Source organism: Suricata suricatta, chromosome 15 (assembly GCF_006229205.1).
Source record: "Suricata suricatta isolate VVHF042 chromosome 15, meerkat_22Aug2017_6uvM2_HiC, whole genome shotgun sequence".
Lineage (NCBI taxonomy): Eukaryota > Metazoa > Chordata > Mammalia > Carnivora > Herpestidae > Suricata > Suricata suricatta.
In genome coordinates this window covers 75125409-75144115 of record NC_043714.1, presented here as the reverse complement: position 1 = coordinate 75144115, position 18707 = coordinate 75125409, and the positions used below count along the sequence as shown (strand labels likewise).

At 56.1% G+C, this 18707-nt stretch overlaps 1 protein-coding gene across 1 annotated transcript in view; it reads left to right on the top strand.

Annotated features, from left to right (window-relative positions):
• Positions 1-18707, top strand: part of TRAPPC9 (trafficking protein particle complex 9) — a 529205-nt gene that overhangs the window by 391235 nt on the left and 119263 nt on the right. The window contains exon 20 of the mRNA XM_029923171.1: positions 11379-11532. Within this exon, the coding sequence (XP_029779031.1) occupies positions 11379-11532 (154 nt within the window). The remainder of the gene's footprint in view (positions 1-11378; positions 11533-18707) is intronic.

Here is an 18707-nt window from a genome sequence, read left to right as displayed (position 1 = left end):
TCTCTAAAACAAAGGAAAGCAGGACCCAACAAGCCATATGACACTGTACACTCAGTCTCCCAGGAGAGCGACTCAATCCCGATCCTCAACTGAGGGCCCTCACTTGCACCAGGGTCACACTTTCCAGACAAGCTGGAGATATGCGCGTTCCTCTTGGTGACTTCCAACGGGATCTCAACAGGCCTTTTGGCAGAATGGGCCCCTACAAGAAGTGACTGATGCACGTCAGGGCTCAGCCCTGGGGACCAGTTGGCGTCGGCCAGGCCGCCTGTGAGCCTTTCCGGGCAGCACTGTGATGAGACTTCGCTGCCCAGACACACAGCACTTCTGCTCCTCTGACCCTGGAGGTGCCGATCCCACCACTGGGTGCCCAGCTCTCGAGTCCAGCTTCCTCTCCCGGAGGCTTCAGACTGTGCTGTGACGACACTTACCACCCAGTGATGGTGACACTGGGGAGACCCTGGCGGCGCACTGGCTCGTGAGGGGACCACTCCACAGGTGCACGTGCAGTCAGGTGCCCCTGACCCTTGTGGCTCACAGAGCACCCCATCCCCAGCGTAGGTGACTGCAGACTCGTGTCCTATGCAAGGCAGGGGCCTCTGCGTCCTAACACAGAAAGATTTCTGTCCGCAGGGCTGATAACAGCGTGGTAATTTTTATGGGCTCAGCTCCATTTAATAGGAACATATTTCTGCAAGGGAATTTTTATTTCCATGGAGGGTAGTTGAAGCACCGCTGTCCTTGAGCATGTCCAGCATGTTTTCATTTACCTTTTAAATTGGCAGCGTGCCAGATCCTTACAACTGCGTTCTGACCAGTTTCCCTGTCGGATCCATCCGTAGCTGCTCCACAAAAGCTATTTTGGGGTTACTTAACTCTGTCGGTTAATCTGCGTCTGATTAGCTTGATGAGGGAAACTGCCACGGTCTGTCTTAAGTCCAGATGTCAAAAATAATTCCGTGTATTTCTCTTGCGTTCTTTCTATGGTAACATGCCCATTTCTCGGGGCCTGGGGTTATGCTGGGGAAGGTCCGTGCCTGCCCCTACTCCCCGCGTGGGTGTGGGACCCCTCTGCTGTGTGATGCTTGGTGATGGACTTATTAGCAAGGTTGCCTTCTCACTTTGGAGTCTCGGCCGCCACCCCACCCCCACCCCCGGGCTCTGGCTTCTGGAAAATGAGTGTTTCAGGTGTTGCCTGGACTAGAGGGAGGATCTGCTGCCTCACCGTGTGGTGGCCCCCGCTGGCCCCGTGCACACCCGGGCCCCTCGGGAGGACACCGGGGGCCGTGTCCCTGCCGGGGCCTCAGTGTCTGTGTCAGCGAAACCCATCTCTGGGAAGACCCGTGAGATGATCTCAGGTCACTCAGGAAGCCTTCCCTTTTCCTCGCCCTCCTTCAGCTGCTCCGTTTTGGCACTATCTTTTTTTATTTCTTCCTTCCTTAAAACTAGCATTTAACAGCCTTTTTGCGTCTCCCCCCGCCCCCTGCCCAACTGGGCAGCAGTGAGGAGATGTGCACATTTTTGGAGGCCACAAGAGCCTCCTCTTCTGGCTCCTGCTCACCTCCCTGGCTTTGTCCCTCTCCAGTTCCCTCTGTCCAGTGGGCTTGACCTCTCAGGTTTCTTGCTGCCTCTCCATCTGGCTCCCTGCAAGGGTTGCCTCCCTTCACCCCTGCACTGCCCGGCTCCCACCTGCCAGGCCTGCCTCCGCTCAGCTGGTCCTGACTTTGCTGTCCCTTCCCTACTCTTGGGCAGCATCCTGAGCATCCCCATGTCCTAGCTCTACCAGTACGCTCCACAAAGCTAACAGTCTGCCTCCCTGCAGCCTGTGTTCCCTCCCCCCGCCCCCCCGAGAGGTACGGCCTGCTCCTGTCCCTGTGTGCTGGGCGTGGCAGCTGCCCTGAACACCGTCAGGCTCACCCCAGGATAGTCTGTCCTGGGTTCCTGCCCCCTTGGTGGCCCTGGGCGGCACTGCTGTTCAAGGAGCCTCAGGGAGCACGAGTGGAGGGAGCACATCAGCCCGTGTTCCCTGGGAGCCGTCCCTGTCCTGTGGCTGCCATGCGAGGCCCACACAGGGCCCCGGTGACAGGAGCCGCCCCCTGGCCGGGGAGCCCACTGTGGCGCCCACACCTGTAGATGGAGACAGGCTGCCCAGTGACGCAGCCACGGCCTCTCTGAGGGTGACAGAGGGGACACAGGCTCTGTGACCTCCCCAGTGTGGCGCTTGACCTCCAGCTTTGAATCCAGCTAAACACATGAGTGAACTTGGACATGGCCGGGAAGAGCCTGGAATTTTATTCTTGTGCCGCTTCTTCGTGGAGCAGACACAGAAGCCTGGGCCCAGACCGGAGCCCCTCCACCAGGCACCACCCCTGTGGCTCCTCTGGCCTCCCCGAGTGCAGCACAACTCTGGACAAAGCGGAGAGCCACCCGGCTCTCAGACACCGGAGTCAAAGAATCTGCAACATACCTTACTTCCTGTTACTATTCAAAAAGCCGGTGGGAGTGAGCCCTGACTATGCACCTGCTGTGTGCCGTGTCCTAGGCCCTCCCTTTGCTTACCTGACGTGCTCCTTGTGGCCACTCTGTAGGACAGGCCAGGGCAGGGGCTCAGCCGGGGACTGACCCCGAGGCTCCGCTGAGTGGAGGCAGACCCAGGCAGACTTGAGAAGAATAGCAGAAACCCAGCCAAGAATCTGATAGGTATTTTCATCTTAGTACACATTGCTCCAGAATAGTCTGTGATGAGCGTTGGGGAAAAACCCAAAGCCCGTCCTCAGACACCAGCTGACCTGGGGAAGTGCTGAAACCATCTTCAGTGCGCAGGGAGTACACGGGCCCCCCCGGGCCAGTTCCCGCTACCGTTGGGCTCCGTGGCTGCGTTGGGGAAAGCGGAGAGAGGAGCCCAGCCGTGAGGATCGGGCAGCAGTGGCCCTTCCCCGCAGCCCCTGTCCAGGCCCCTGGCTGGGCTGGGGCTGGAGAGCACAGAAGAGGTCGGCGGGGGAACGGCTTTGCCTTGTGGGGCCGCGGATGTGGTGGAGGCTCCGAGGCTTTCCCTGTAGTTGTGGTGAAATGTGGCCGTGGGCACAGGACACTGAGCTGAGTAAGGGCTCACCGGGCATTTTATGCTTCACAGAAAGTCACCATGCACGCTATCCTATTCGATCTATGTTACGATAAGTCCCTTCAATAGTGATAATTTTTGGTAACAGCTTTATTGAGCAAGACTCATACAGCATACAGTCTGTCCATGTAAAGTGTACGGGTGCGTGAGTTTTTAGTACATCCGTGTCCACCATCCATCTTGGAGCATTCTCCTTACCCCTCAAAGTGATCCTTAGAAATTGGGGGCACAAATTATATGCCAGGGGATTCAAATTAACTGTCCACAGAGCTGACTACAACTGCAAGGGAAGGCATCCATCGTACAGATGGAGAAACCGAGGCCTGCAGACACTGGGGTAATGCGCCTCTGGCTGCAGAGCTCACAGGTGACGGAGGACAGGTTAAGCCCGTGCTCCCCTGTCCGCACTGGTGTCCCTGTCAGGTGAGGCTTCACGTGAGGTGACCGCCCTGGATCCTACACTCCCGTCTGTGCACTGAGACGCCGTCACAGGGCCCGGCTTCTCCCTGCCTTACCTGGACCTGCGGCTCCAGCTGGCCAGCTGCACGTGAGGGTGGGACAGCTGTCCCCGTGGGGGGCGGGGGCGGGGGGCGAGGGGAAATCAATCAACAGCGGCCCCGGTGAGCTGTCCTCACTCTCCTTCCTGCCGTCCAGAGAGGGGGGTGGCTGGCGGCTGATGACATTGAGGCGAGTCTCCTTTTACTGGGCGCTGTTTTCTGTGCTAAGGAAGGTGCTTACAGGTTCTAAAGTAAGTGTCCACCTACAGACGTGCAAGCTAAGGGGTTGCGCTTCCACACACGTGTTGGCCGCGGTAGGAGGTGGTGCTCCTGACGTCTGGGGTGTGGCCACCGTCTCCCAACACTGGAAGCATCGTTGGGTTCATTCTCTTCCCTCTTGTACAGAATAAATGGGTGTAAAGTTTATAAAAGAAGTATCTGCAGGCGAGGGCTTTTTCCGAGGCTGCACCTGTTCCCTCACCAGTGCCACAGAGCAAGTTCAGTGCTGTGGGTCCACGGTCCGGCCCCGGGCAGGGTGGGCATGGGTGCCGGCCGTCTTCGGGAGACTCAGAGGCTTGGAAAGCAGGCTGGGCCGGCAGGGACATCTCTCAGGAGGGCTGTCTCTGGCCGGTTCTGCAAGGGCGGATGGAGGTAGTTCCTGCAGGTGGGGCGGGATGAGCACCAGCGGCCAGCGTTCCCAGGAGTGGGCTTTTTCACTAACACTGGTGACTGGGGCTCTTTCCCTCCTGTGAGCTCAGTTCACCCCTCTGTAAAATGGGTGAGTGCAGAATGAGAGAGCACGACTGCAGGAGCTTTCTCGGTGCCGCAGGGGGGTCTCCACTGGCCCCTCTCTCCCGTAGAGCCAGTCAGACTCTGATTAAAGAACCAGGGTGTTCGGACCAGACAGCCTTCCCAGAAGTTGTCTTGCCAGTGAGGGACCACTGTCACCTAGAATCCCCTCTAAACCCCCCCGACCCCGGGCCTTCCCTGAGCTCATAGAATCCAAACTAAAGACACAGGTGAGTTCAAAACACCTTCAGTTCACGACGAGGAACTTGAGATTCACAGCAAACTGAATATGTCAGAGACAGATTTTACCAATGAAAGAGTTTGGGCACCTATCTGACACAGGCTTCTGCTGAATCTTCCCTGGCCTTGTGATTTTCCAGCCTGTGCACAGAGCAGATGGGGTGAGGGGCGGGGCGCTGGACCTACGACCCCTGACCCCCAGTCCTGGGCTTGTTCCTAAGCTGCACTGACCTGTGGTCCAGTCCCCAGATCCTGTAGCTGCTGTGACCACAGTGGCCACAGGTGCGACAGTCAGCCATTGACACGTGGACAGAGTTCATTGCCAAGCACCTGCAGGGTGTGCGCCCGGAGTTCGGGGGAGCAGGGATGCCTGTGTGGACTCGTCCAGTCTCTGCCTGCTTCGGGCTCCAGGCTCCCTGGGCCTGGCTAGGAATTCCTCACCTCCATTTGCTGTCTCTGTGGCCTCGGGCAGGTTATTTTTTCTGCCTACAGATTTAATCCCTCTCTGGGCAGCCGGGAACGGGGAGATGATGGCATGAGAAACGTTGACGGCCCCCAGGTGGCCTGTGGTTGGCGCAGACCCTGGTGACACTCTGACTGGATTGTGCTAGGCTTGGATATTTAGAATCCAGTGTATCTTTTCTCTTCAATTAAAAAGAGTGGTTTTTCTTCCTTTTAATTGATCTCTGAGGCCAAAGAAGAAAATGATCTTCTCTGGGCACGATCCAGATGTCAGTGTCCGTGCCATTTTCCTGCCTGTGTAGAGCCCCCTCCTCAGGACGGACGGCTCCTCAAGGTTGACTGCTTCCTCCCACTTGGGTTGTACTTCATTATAAAACAGAGCAGACGCCCGTGTGATGCAGCACATAAATTTAGAATACCAGTCTTATAACTATCAATTATCTCCCAATGAAAGTTCAATTTAATTATATGTGGATAGTCCTTCTAAATCCAACTCCCTGATTTGTATTTAAATGTCATCATTATGACTTCCCTGGTGAGGTTATCAGCTGTTCAAAGACTGAATCATATGATATTTTAAAAACCACCGCCTTTATATAGACTCTTCGAAAATCACAGCACCTTTTCCTAGTGCCAGCTCTTGACTATTATTGTCACATTTGGCCATTAAATTAAGCATGAAAATTGGCATTCAGTAGTCGTATTAATTTTATTTAACTCCGACTCCTCGAAGATGGACAGAATGGAGCAGCGGTAGGGACTGTCTGTCAGGGAGACCGGGGAACCCACGCAGGATACTGCATGGAGGCTCACGGCCACATTTGAAATGAGAGTGTCCGCGGCCCCGTGAGCAGCTGAGTTTACCCCCGTGGCTCCGCAGTGCTGTGGGCTCCTGGTCCCTGACGTGGATCCACCACCGTGCAAGTAGGTGCTGTGTGTCCAGCCCTGCTTGTGTGCTGGGCACCGGGCTGACCATGCTGTGTCTCCCATCTTACTTAAGCCGCACAGACCCGCACAAGGTGGGATTCAGCCCTGGTCTCAGCTGCAGCACTGTGCGCACTCCGAGGGACTGGTGGGGTGATAGCCGTCTCCCAGGAGGACATGTGCGGTGAGGCCTTGTGCAGGGGGCAAGCCTTGTGGGGAGCTGGTGCTTGAGTGCTGCCGTAGAGGATCTGACAGAGGCCCGTCCTGGGCGTGTGTGGGGCCTGGGCCTCCCCCTACCTGGGACTCAAGCCTGGTTCTTCACTCTAATCCAGAGGGACCCTGACCAAGTGCCAAGTGTGTTTACATACAGGATCAGACTCCTCGATAGCATGGCCAGTGAGCCAGGGGCGTTCTCTCCATTTCAGAAAACAAGGATGGGTTTTGGGAAGTTACAGGGCGCATGGAGGACGGACAGCTGAGGGGGCCTCACATGGAGCTGGCCACCGAGCCCTGGAGATCGCCTCCTCGGGCAGCAAATGGCTGGGCTCTTCCCGTCTCTGCCCGTTCACCGGGGACCCGTCTCATCCCGGGGTCTCTTGCAGACACCCTCCTGCTCCTGACACCACACTGGACACGGAGCTCAGAGACCACATTCCTACCCCAGGTCAGCCCCTGGCCATACATCAGTCACTCTCGCGCTCAGCGTCATGCCTCCACTTGATAAAAACTGGAGACCGTGCCATTTGCGACAGCGTAGATGGACCTAGAGGGCATGATGCTAGATGAAATAAGCCAGACAGAGTGGGACAAACACCATATGATTTCAGTTCCACGCGGAAACTAAACACACACAAGCATGAGCAAACAAGAAAACAGAAACAGACGCGTAGACACAGGGAACAAGCTAGTGGTTCCAGAGGGGAGGCGGGTGGGTGACAGGCGAAATATAAGCCACGGGGATGAAACAGACAGCATAGGGAGCATAGTCAGGAACCCGGGCGCGCACTCAGCGTCGGCAGCATTCAGGTGCCTATTGCTGAATCCCTGTGCTGTACACATGGGACTAATATATGCCACTCACACTTCAAATGAAAAAAACATTTAAAAGGAAGTAGAAACAAACAAGAACAGCAGAGGCATCCTGGAGAAAAGGTGTGGGGAGGATGATTTCCATGCCGGCACGAGCCCCCGGAGGAGAGTGACCGCGCCACCGCCAGGCGCCGAGCTCCTGCAGCTGCCCTGGCGGCAGGTGCGCCTGCCGTGGGTCCTGTGCCCTCCCGCTCTCCTCTCCTCCTCCTCATCGTCACTGAAGATAGTGTTTTCCAGTTTTGCTGTGATTTGCCAGAGGGTCAGCTGTGTGTTTGGATTATTTTTCAGACACTTTTTTGTGGGGGATTGCACCAATACTCTCCGATCTGCGTTGCTGCATTCCCGAGAAGAGGTTTCGGGATGTGAGCTTAAGCCCGAGGGGGGTGGGCTGTGCGTGGGAAGTTGTCCTCGGCAGGGAGGTGGGGATGCCATGGTTCTGTTGCTTTCTGGCTACGAGGCGTGCCCGCTCACTGAGGAGATGGGTGTGCCTCTTCGCAGGCATGATGCTGACCCTTCCCCTGGGCTGATGGGGGCCGCCACCAGGCCTGGGCGAGAACGCGTGAACCTCAGCCCTCCCTCCAGGGCCGGTACTGCTGACTGCGTCTCCAGTTGGGCGTGGAGTAGACTTCCAGCTCTGAACCCAGGGCTCTGTCCTCTGCCTGCTCCCACCACCCTGATCGCTGTCATCCCCAGGAGCACTGTTGTCCCCAGTCCGCATGGCTCTCTGACAGAAGCAACAGCCTCCAACCATGATGGCTGAAGCCAGTGAGAAGGCTGGACTCCCAGCCAAGGATGCCTCCCAGGGCACCGAGGCAGCCACGCCCAGGGCGCTGTCCCTGGTGCTGCACGTAATGCAGCAGGTCCCGATGGAGGGAGAGCTCACTCATCTAGACTGGGCTCTAGGAGAGCGGGTTGTCGCACGCGGTCCTCTCCTTCCGGCCCGTGAGGACGGAGGGGGAGGTGGTGATGTCTGGGGGCTGTTCTCTGAGACCACGTAGAGGTGTTAGGCTGGCCATGCTCTCTATGGTTTGGGGAAATAATCCTTGGCTTCCAGTCTTGGCATTCTGGTTCCAGGGCTTTGAGCTTGGTGACCCTAGTGTGGTACTGTTTCTTGGTACTTTAGCCTTAGTGCCTGTGGGAAGGGAGGGGTGCTGCCTCCAGGATGCTCACAGCTCTGTCACATGGCAGCAGGCTTCACGGCCACTGGGTCTGTGTCCCAGTCCAGCTCTGTGCACAGCATGAGCCAATGGTAATTTCCTTTTAGGTGCTCCACCTGGGCAGGAGAGAGAGCCAAATGGAATGAAAAACAAAACCGTGGTGCTGGGTCTGAGCTGAGGCCCTTGATGTAGGGCTCACAGAGCCTCATCACAGCTGTGAAAAAGCAAACCACACTCATCCTTCCACTTGCTGTAATAAATGAGATGAATGTACATGCAAGATACTTAGCATAGGGCTTGGCACACAGGAAGTGTCCGTTAAACTTCATTTTCTTCCCCTTTCCATCTTGCGGGCACACGTGGTTATGATTTCATCAAGGCTGGAGGGGGTTATGTGGTCTGAGGCTCATTTCAGCAGAGATTGTGCAGAAAAGCCCTTCAGGTGATCACACAAACACAGTCCCTGTGGCTGCGGTGTCCGGGGTGTTCCTGGCCCTGGGGACCCAGTGTGCCAGGTGCTTTCTCTCTTTCTGTGTTCGATAGGAAGAGCCCGGTGTCCAGAACATTGCCAAACCCCTTTCAAAGGTGAAAGTTATTAGTTCCTTTTGGGTTATCAGGTGATGAACTGAAATTGGCCTTTTTGGTGAAACTTAGGACTATTCTGACCTTTAGCTTGAAGAGAGCACTTGTTGGGTCAGTCTCCCTCCAAGGTGGGGGGCTGGAAAGAGCTTACATTGTGTGAGAAATTAGGCACCCCTGCTGGACATGTAGATACCCCGCAGGGGAAGAAATGTATGTACAAAAATGGCTAATAAGCTGCTCAAGAAAGTGTTCGATTTCAGGAGCCATTCAGACCTGTAAATTACAACGTCCGTGAGGTAGAATTTCGCCTCTTCCTAGCAAAGATGGAAAATCGATCATGGCCAGTATTGGCAGGGGTGCAGGAAAGGGGCACCAGCCTTGCCACCTGGGGCGCGCGTCACAGTAAATGCCTTGCCGAGAAGGAACTTGGCATCCACCTGCCAGCCTTGACCTTTTCCACCCTCTCGATTCAGTCTCTGCTTCTAGATATGGACCTCAATACGCAGCATAAATGCAGACAGGAAATTGAAGCACAAAGATGCTTAGGTTTTCAGTAGTAAGTTTTTAAAACATGGACAGTATCTGAGTCTGAAAATAGGGCTTCAGAAAGCGATGCTATTGTTGTGTGATGAGACGTTCTACAGACTGATTTCTAATGATGTGAACATGTTCATATTGAAAGAATAAAACAAGATACAAAATTTATGTATCTACATGTTCACTTGCATAAAATGAGACATATGATAACATACACCCTTGATGGTTTGAACTGTATTAAAATATAAATACTTAGAAGAAAGACTCGAGAATTAAAAGTTTTACAGTTAGGGTTTAAGGTTGAGTCCTTTTTCCTTTTAGTGTTTTTTGCTGTTTTCCCACTGTTTCCGGCAAGCCTGTTGACTTTTACCGGCAGAAAAGAGAGGCCGTGTGACTCTGAAACATAGCTCTTGCGACGGAATGCCGTGTTCTCTGCGCACACAGGAGCCTCTCGTTCGAGCTTCAGATATCTCCCGGCAAAGGCCGCACACTTGTTGACACCCCAGTAGTTTTCCACGAGCTGTTAAGGTTCTTGGGGTTGACTCTTAGGTGTGTACACCCTGAACTGGGTAGCAGTTTGTTGGGTCTCCCGGCTGTCCCAGGGAATAGCCCCGGGGGCTGATTGGAGCATGCTGGATTTGGCTGAAGGTTTCGGCCACAGCACAATCTGGGATGACACAGACACTCCCTTTTATCCTTTGGCCGACTGACTCTGTCAACTCTCAGTTGAGCCAGAACTTCGGGGGCCTCGCACGAAGAAAGCCCCTTCCACCCCTCCTCCTTCCTTCTATCCATGGAACACACTGTATGCTTGATTGAGCACCTCCTGTATGCTTGATTCTGTGCTAAGAGGCAGGCTTGCAAGCATTGGGGAGACACAGCCTCTGCCAGCATGAAGCTGGTGGGCGGGAGCCGAGGCAGGCCACAAGGAGCTGATGAGAGCGCACACACCCATGCGCTGCGTGGCATCTGCGCGTCAGGTGCCGTAGGGTCTGGGCGTGTAGCAGAAGGACACGGTGCAGCGGTCAGGCAGCGGCGAGGGGGAGGAGGTGAACGCTGGCCCAGGCTGTCAAGCAGTGTGCTTTGTTCATGCGTTCGTTGGTGCAGGGAGTCGTTGGCCGAGTTGCGGTGGGCCAGGCATTATCTGGGCCTGGGAGACTGCGGTGAGCAAGGCCACGCAGACCTCTGTCCACAGGGAGCTAAATTCCAGAAGACCTGATGGACAGCGAAGCCCACAAATATGTGTTTACGGCTCGTAGTAAATGCTATGGCAGAAGAGGATGCCGCCATGGAGGGGGGCAAGGGGGAGATAGGAGAGTGCTGCTGTAGGGGTGCGGCTCCAGCTGCACATGGGTCAGCAGAAGCAGCACTAAGGCTAAGGCGCAAAGAGCCTGGTGTGCTCTAGAAACTTCCGGGGAAGGTGGAGAGGGCTGGACACAGCCGGCAGGCAAGGAGGCTTTGCAGAGGATGTGATAGTTGAGCAGAGACCTGAAGGGGAGGGTGTCACAAGACAAGGTCCTGGGTGCAGGAGCAAGAAGGGGATGGGCGGGGTGTAGCTGGCCAGGTGTGGTGTGTGCACACTGCACTGAGGGCAAAGTGGGAGGTGATAGGCGGGGCTCTGATGAGAATTTGGGGGCCCCCAGGGTGAAATAATGGCTAGTCTGATCTTCCACATGGGGTCTTGTCTGCCTATCCTGTTCCAGAAATTACGTTTCCTTTGGGGTCTGTGAGTCTGCTCTGAGGTTGGGCTCTCTGGCTGTGTCTTCGGCTCTAAACCATGTGTTGAACCAGCTCTGAAGCCAGTGCTACCCTGGGAGTCTATTATTTCATTTTCTTGGAATGAATCCGTTATGAATTACTAACGATAATGATTCATTATACTGTCTCACGCTGGCATGTGCTGATTCTCCTACAGCCAGCAGAAGACATTGCCCTGCTGACTAATTCTCTGCTATTCCCCCTACCCCACTCTTCTCTTAGAATGGCCATTCAAGTGGACAAGTTCAACTTCGAGAGTTTCCCAGAATCCCCTGGGGAGAAGGGACAGCCTGCAAATCCGAAGCAGCTGGAGGAGGAGAGGCAGGAGGCCCGCAGCCTGGAGATCGACAGCAAGCTGGACGTGCACTGGAGAATCATATCCTTTTCATGGTGTCCACCTTGGCACTGGGCACACCCCGCTCGGGGGCTCTGCCCACTGGGAAGGACCCAAGAGGGGCTTCGCCACGGTGCCGTAGGCACACGCAGCTCACATGGGATGTGTCAAGGAGACACGGACCAAGGTTGTCCTTTGTTCTTCCCACTCCCAGGGCCCTACCAACGAGGTATCGATTCAGGGTGGGGAAAGGCCACTTCTCTGGAATGTCTTGGATCCCGGGTTCCTTGCCAGTGTGGAGGTCTGTTAGTGACCTTTCCCGTGCCTTCCTGTCATTGCTGGGCCCCAGGGGCGTCACAGACGGCTCGCTCCTCCCAGGACGCAGTTGTCAGGGAGACTGAAGTCGGACAGCACGGCTAATCGAGGCAGGACAGCCCTGGGGGGCTTCCAAGAGGCGGGGCTGCTCTGAACTCCAGCCGTGCCCGGCTCCCAGTGGGGGCGTTGTTCAAGAGCGAGCCCCTGGGAGGCTCCCGGGTGTGCTTGTGTGGGTGTTCGGCCGCCTCACAGAGCCCCTGCTTTGGATTGGGAGTTCAGCCAGACACGGGTCGAGATGGGAAGAGGGGCCCTGGCGCAGCTTCATGGCCCTGTGGGGCATGGCTCGCCCGCTGGGGACCGGGTGGGGCGTTGCGCCACGTCTGTGAGGTTCAGGGGTGGAAGGTGTGTGGGCATGGGGCCCTGGGGAAGGCTTCCCAGAAGCGGGGCGTTAGAGTGGCTTTTGTAGGACGAGTAGATGTTTCTTCACGGGATGAGGGTGGGGGTGCCCCAGCGGTCCCAGTGCGTATGAGGATGGATGGCGCGTTCAGAGTGTCTCCCAGGGAGAGGCTCTTCTGATGGGGATGACTCACACGTGTGCTGTGTAGTCTCAGGTCATTCTAGACCATGTCCCTGGATTCTGGAAAGATCCTCAGTCTGCAGGTGGCAGTTTCCAGGAGTTGCTTTGTCCCTACTGCAGAGGGTCTGGAGCTGGTAGACCCTGTACCCAAGGAGCTGGGACAAAATAAGCCAGGCTTTGGGAGCAAGGCACTAAAAACTGAGTCCCTGGGGGCCTCAGTGGCACGTCACGGAGTTCAGGTGTTTGCCTTTGTTCAGAAGGAGGTGAAAAGGAGGGATGAGTGGAATGCTCCCTCTCTCGGGCCCACCCAGAGCTCGGCATGGGATTGGGGCCCAGCCCGTGCCTGCTGGTGACAGAGCCCGGAAGGAGCAGCATCCCCCTGCACTCCCGGCCGTCTCCTTTACCCCTCCCGGCTCGGACTCGAGCACTTGCACCCCTGGGGAGAGGTTGACTGAGTCACCTGTGAGTCCAGCCTGGACGTGGTGAGGCCAGCTGCCCGGTGTGGGGTTGCCTGTCCTCAGGGAATGTCAAGGACCACCCCCCCTTCGTCCTGTTGGGGGACAGCAGAAGGCACAGAGCTCTCTGTGGCCACGATGCTGATGCCGGGTTGGGGGTTGGGGTGGAGAGGTGCTGTAACCTCTAGATGTGCACGTCCCCACATGAGGCAGGACTTGCCCTGCTCCCAGGCGTCCGGGCTGTCACCTCACGCCGGAGCTTCTCTCAGACCGGGAGGCCGGGCTGTGAACAAGTCCGCCTCCGCCCCATGGAGGAAGGGGCAGTGTGGGGGGGCCTGGCAGGAAGGCATCCATCTCCCGAGTGTCTCATTCTGGGTGAAGATAGAAGCAGGGAGCCTCGGAATCGGGGTGGGTGTTGCACCCCTCACCCCTGCTGGCAAGGCTTTGGCAGCACCTGCCCCTTCCCAGGGCGTCCTCCACGGTCTCAAGTCCTGGTCTCGGGGGTGACAACCTCTCCAGTTCACACGTAGGAAGGAGGGGAGCAGGCACTTCCCAGATGCCTGGTAGTCATCCTGCAGGCCAGCGGCCCTTGGCCGGGATGTGGTGCCTTCGAGCAGGATGATGCTGACCATCAAAATGTTTATATTCTTTGAAAACACTGACCTAAAACGTGCTGAAGATGTCTTTGGGTTTCTCTGCCCTGAGCTCTGCCTCCTTTGAGAGGTTGACATCCCCATTTTCTGTATTTGCTTAATCATGCAACAGATATTTATTGAATGTCTACCATGTGTCAGGCACATCTGTCTCCTGGATGCACTGTTGGGAAGTGTTGGAGAGACTGTCCCTACAGGCAGATTCCGTTAAAAGAGAATGAACAGTAGGGCATCTCTCTCTCTCTCTCTCTCTCTCTCTCTCTCTCTCTCTCTCATCTGGTAATGACATCTGGCACGGGATGAATAGCAGACTTCTGCTATTGTAAACCTGGATTCAAGCAGATGGAAAGACCAAAGATTGAATTGGCTAATAATTTTGTTACGTATTTTAGTAATATTTTCTCAATATTTAGACTTTATACCAAAATTTGAGCCTAATTTGACACTCCTCTAGAGTAACAGAAGTGGCCCCATGGAGCATGTGAGGAGAGCTAGTCATGTTTCAGTGGAGACTGGGGATCTCTGGGTCTCTGGGCCCATCGATGTCACATCTGTAACCGCCAGAGAAGCTGCCGGACACGCCGGGAACTCCGGCCCCACCGTTGACCTGCGTAATGAGCTGTGCATGCTGCCGCACCCCTGTGTGGGGGCCCTGGAGGTGCACCCAGTCTCCGGGGACAAGCAGACACAGAGACGGGCTCCTACCATGCAGCCTGGAAGGGCTGAGACAGGAGCCTTGCTGCATGAGAGCTGGCACATTCCAGAGCCTGAGAGCAGCGGGGACCCATGTCATTCCCTGTGACCTGTAACGCAGCAGGCAGACCAGAGCAGGGGCAGGGTCCGGGGGCCTTCTGTGCCACGCCTGAGTCGGGCCCTCCACTCTCCCTCCCTCCCCATCCCTGCCATACTCCGAAATCTGTTGGGAAGCTCTTTCTCCTGTATTACCCATAGTTCCTCATGGCCAGCCTTAGTCAGGTAATTTTTTTATTTATTCTTTTTTTTTTTCACTTTAGAGTGCAAATAAACTGGAGAGGGGGCAGTGGGGCAGAGAGAGAATCTTAAGCAGGCTCCATGCTCAGCACAGAGCCCGACGTGGGGCTCAGTCCCGGGACACTGGGATCATGACCAGAGCTGAACACTCAGCTGACACTCAGCTGACTCAGCCACCCAGGCACCCAGCCTGGTGATTTTTAAAGGGACTTTTCCTCTTTCTCAAGAGGAACTCACTTACATGTGATGTGTGCACAGTTTTCCTGGGGAGGGAGAGCTGGCCTGCACAGGCCGCGTCTGGCCTGGAGAGCTGGGCTCTTGTCACAGACATCGGTACTTTCCGGATGGAATGCCCCCTTACTTCCACCTCCTTGGCACGGTCTCCTCTCCGCCTTCTTACCTGCCAGCCACCTCTATTGGGCAGTCTTAACTGAACTTGGGAAACCTTGCTGTGGCCCAGTTGGTTGGTAGTGGATAATAGCCTTCCACATGTAATCCGGAAGATGCCTGCGTTTGGCTTTGGGACGGGACCAAAGATGCCACGTATTGGGGCCGGAGCCCAGGGTCAGAGGCCCAGCTCTGCCGTTTCCAGTGTCCCCGCAGAGAGGCTCTGGCCCGAGGGGCCCATGTCCTCGTCTGTTCAGCCACGGTGAGATCACCTTCTCCAGTTAGCTCTTTGGGTTAGTTCTCATAATCTTGTTACCCTTCTGATCACCTCCCAGGTGTCAACCAACATATTAGCAATTTTTTTTTTTTACCCCAAACCTGCAAAACAGATAGTAGTTTGTTTTTAAAAATAAGTGCATTTTGGGAGTTAAGTAACTGACCTGAGGGGGCCACTGCTGGCCAGATAGCCAGGATCCCAGAACCTGTGGGATTTCCTTGCCGGCTGCATGAAGCGAGGCCCGACCATCCAGGTGTAACCCCAGTTGCTGCCCCTGGAAGGTGTCAGCCCCGTGGGCCCCTTTCCTGCAGAACTGCACTCGCCTGTGACCCAGCCCCAGAGGAGGTGCATCCTGCGCAGAAGGCCGGGGGCCGGCCCTGCCCAGGCCCCACCGTGAAGGGTCTGGGACTGTAGTTCTGAGAGTCCCTTGGAGTAGCTGGTTCTGGGGTGTTTGGGGACTGGCCGTGCCTGTTTTCACTTTCCATTTGTGATTCAGGAGAGGGGAGTCCATCAGTGTCTGACGGAGCCTTCCTCACCCTTCGTGACTGACCTCACGCTTCCGGTCTCCCGGCTGGAACTGCCCCGCCCCCGCCGCTGGACTCCAGCAGTACTCTGTGCTAGGTTTCCTTTGCCACCATCCTTGAAAAGTACAGGGGAGTTTATTTGTCCCCAAGTTCACTTCTCCTGTGTCCAGCTGTGTTGTCCTTGAGGCCATGTCGCGGCCTATCCCTTCAGCAGCTGTTGGCTGATGGGTGGCCTGCTCTGCGCTGGGCTTGTGCGGAGCACCAGGGACCTCTGTGATGAGTGGGGTCACGTGTGGGCCCTCCCGCGACAGATCTGCGTGTCCCCTGCGCGTGGGCTTTAAAATGATGCTGGCGGACGAGGACACTGCGGACTGCGCTGTGCCCGCTGCCATGGCACGTGTGGCAGGCGCCTCCTCCTTGAGGCCCGGCTTCCCTTCCAGAGGCTGCTGTGCACAGACCATCTGTGGTGGAAACGGCGCACCTGGACTCCTCCCACCTTCTCCTTTTCCCGGTTTTGTTGCAAATGTCCCTCCAGGGAGCATTTCAGGGGTCGGTGAGATACTTGCTGATGTACTGGAATCCGACTCCGTGCAGGTGTGTTTCATGACAGGAGCCTGGTGCACCGCTGAGCTGGTCCCCACAAAGGCCAGTGACCCGGACCATTTGGGCAGCGTCTCCGCCAGGTGGTCTGACAAACGTGTCCCCTCTCTGCTGTCTGGAGACTGTTTGTCACCACCTGGCTGCTTTGAGGGCCAGGTAGCGGCTCAAGGAGCCCAGCTGCAGCCCGGGTTTCAGACGCCTGAGGATTAGCTCCCAGCGCGGGAGGTGCGAGACTGTCGCAGCCTGCGGAGCTCACATAAACCTAAGTGACTGGAGCGCGCGGGACGCAGAGCTGTGTGGCTGTTCTGAGTGAGGGGTCGTGCGTGCGTCCAGGAGCCCCAGCTGCCCATTGCCAGGCCGTGTCTGCATCTGGCCTTGCAAATACCATTCGCCCTCTGCAAACCCGAGAATCTCCAGGGGCTGTGACATTTGTGACTGGTTTTTGCTGGAGTCTGACGAGCAGAAGCCTACATGACTATAGGTGCAGTGTCCTCAGCTTAGTTGGTCTTGACCAGGACGGCCAGCCTGGAGCACATCTGCGCCTGGCTTTGCAGTTGTCCAGACTGCGACCTTCCCGTGGAGGGGAATTGCCTTCAGCTGACTCCTCGCTTTAAGACCAGGCAGAGGGTGAGCCGTGTGCCTTGCATTGCCTGAGGTCGCCCGTTACGCTCCCCACCGGGCTTGGCTTTGTTCTCTAAGATGCTGCTTCATGGGCCTGTGTCTTCCCATCCCCTGAAAAAAATCAAATGTCTTAAAACAAGATTGCTTAAAAGCCCAGGACCCGGTGCTTTCCTGGGAGTCCTGTGGGGAGCCACGGTTTAATCTAGATGAATTTAGTACAAATAGCTCCTGTCACCAGCACAGCTGCCTTGATCATCCCAAGTCGAATACAGGGTTCAGGTCTGTGTCTGCTGTTAGGAGGTTGGCTTCTCCAGTAGTTGGTAATCACTTGGCTCTGAGGTCCTTGATCTCACAGAGGAGCGGCCTTGCCAGCCAGGGGGATGCTGTCCGCCTGACCACTGGTGCCACGCAGGGGCCCCGGCTCCTTGGCCCGTGGTGCGCCGAGGGAGAAGGTGACATGGGTGTGATTGCCGCCTCTCCCAGTCCAGACACGGCAGCCAATGGCTTTGAAAGGAATCAAGGTTTGTCACCCAGTGTAGATTTCAGATTTGGCTGGTGTGAGTGAGGAAGGGCTTCCCCAGATGCAAAGCGGCATTTCAGATCTGTGTGTGGTATGTGTGCACCGTGGTGTGTGTGTGTGTGGTGTGGGTGGGGTGTATGGTGTGCGCCTGTCATAGAAGACGTGTGTGTGTGTGTGTGTGTGTGTGTGAATGTCACCCATACCGATGTGCACAGTGCGAACGGGTGCATGTACAGCTGCTCCTTCCTCCGCACTTCGGGTGTGACAGTCACTACGAGCTAGCGTGTCTATGTCAGAGTCGTGGAATGATCACTAATGCCCATGTAACACCTGCCAGGTGCCGGGCACTCTTCTCAGGGATTTATTTGGATTGACTCACTTACTTTTCACAAAAACCCTAGGAAGTAATTTTATCTGCTCCACAGATGAGGAAACTGAGGCCCCGTGAGGTTCACTGACTTGTCCCAAGTCACCAGGTACTGAGTGGCGGAGCTGGGATTTGTATCCAGTCCTCTGGCTTCAGAGTCCGTGCTCCTGGCTCCATGCTGCAGACAGCAAAAGAGCATCTAGTCACTTCCAGGGCCTTCGTATTATCCCCGTTTTCCAGAGGAACCCGAATGAGGCGGCAGCATGCCTCGGGCACCCTGCTGACCGGGACTGCACAGCCCCCTCAGGCTTCTCCCCCATTTCACTGGCTCCACCCGCAGCCTCAAAAAAATGTGCAGAGGTGAGCCGCTGCAGACTGTCCCTTGGCAGCTCGCCATGCTGCACGGCGTTTTCTGTCCGGTTGGGCCTCGGACACCAGGGAGCTGAGCCGAGATGCCGCGCCCCCTCAGACGAGAAGAGCCCACATCAGCATTCTCTAAAGTCCACGCTGCAGATTGGAAAACACAGTCATGGGAAAGAGGCTTGGTAATCCCTTAAAGCAGCCTTTCTGTTAGTGTAATTTCTATTTATGACAATCTGCTAATTTATTTGAGCTGAAGTGGGGCTGGTCTAAGTCTTTGCACCTGCAGTTCTTCCAGGTCTGGCACGTGGGGTGCAGACGCCCATCTTCCTGGGGGCCTCCCAAGGTGCAGCCCCATCCCCTCTGAGAGCCCCCTCTCTGGGACGCTCACCTAGAAGCCAGCTTGGAAGTGACTGCCGATTGCTCTCATATGATGGCTTCCAGCTTTTGCTCGGAAGGCTGTGGGTGACAGCCGAGGGTTCTGATCCTGGCGCTGCTTTCTCCTGGGAGAGGCGAGGCGGTTAGAACTCAGGCCTCTGGGCTTCAAGGAGAGTCTGGTGGCCCACTGGGT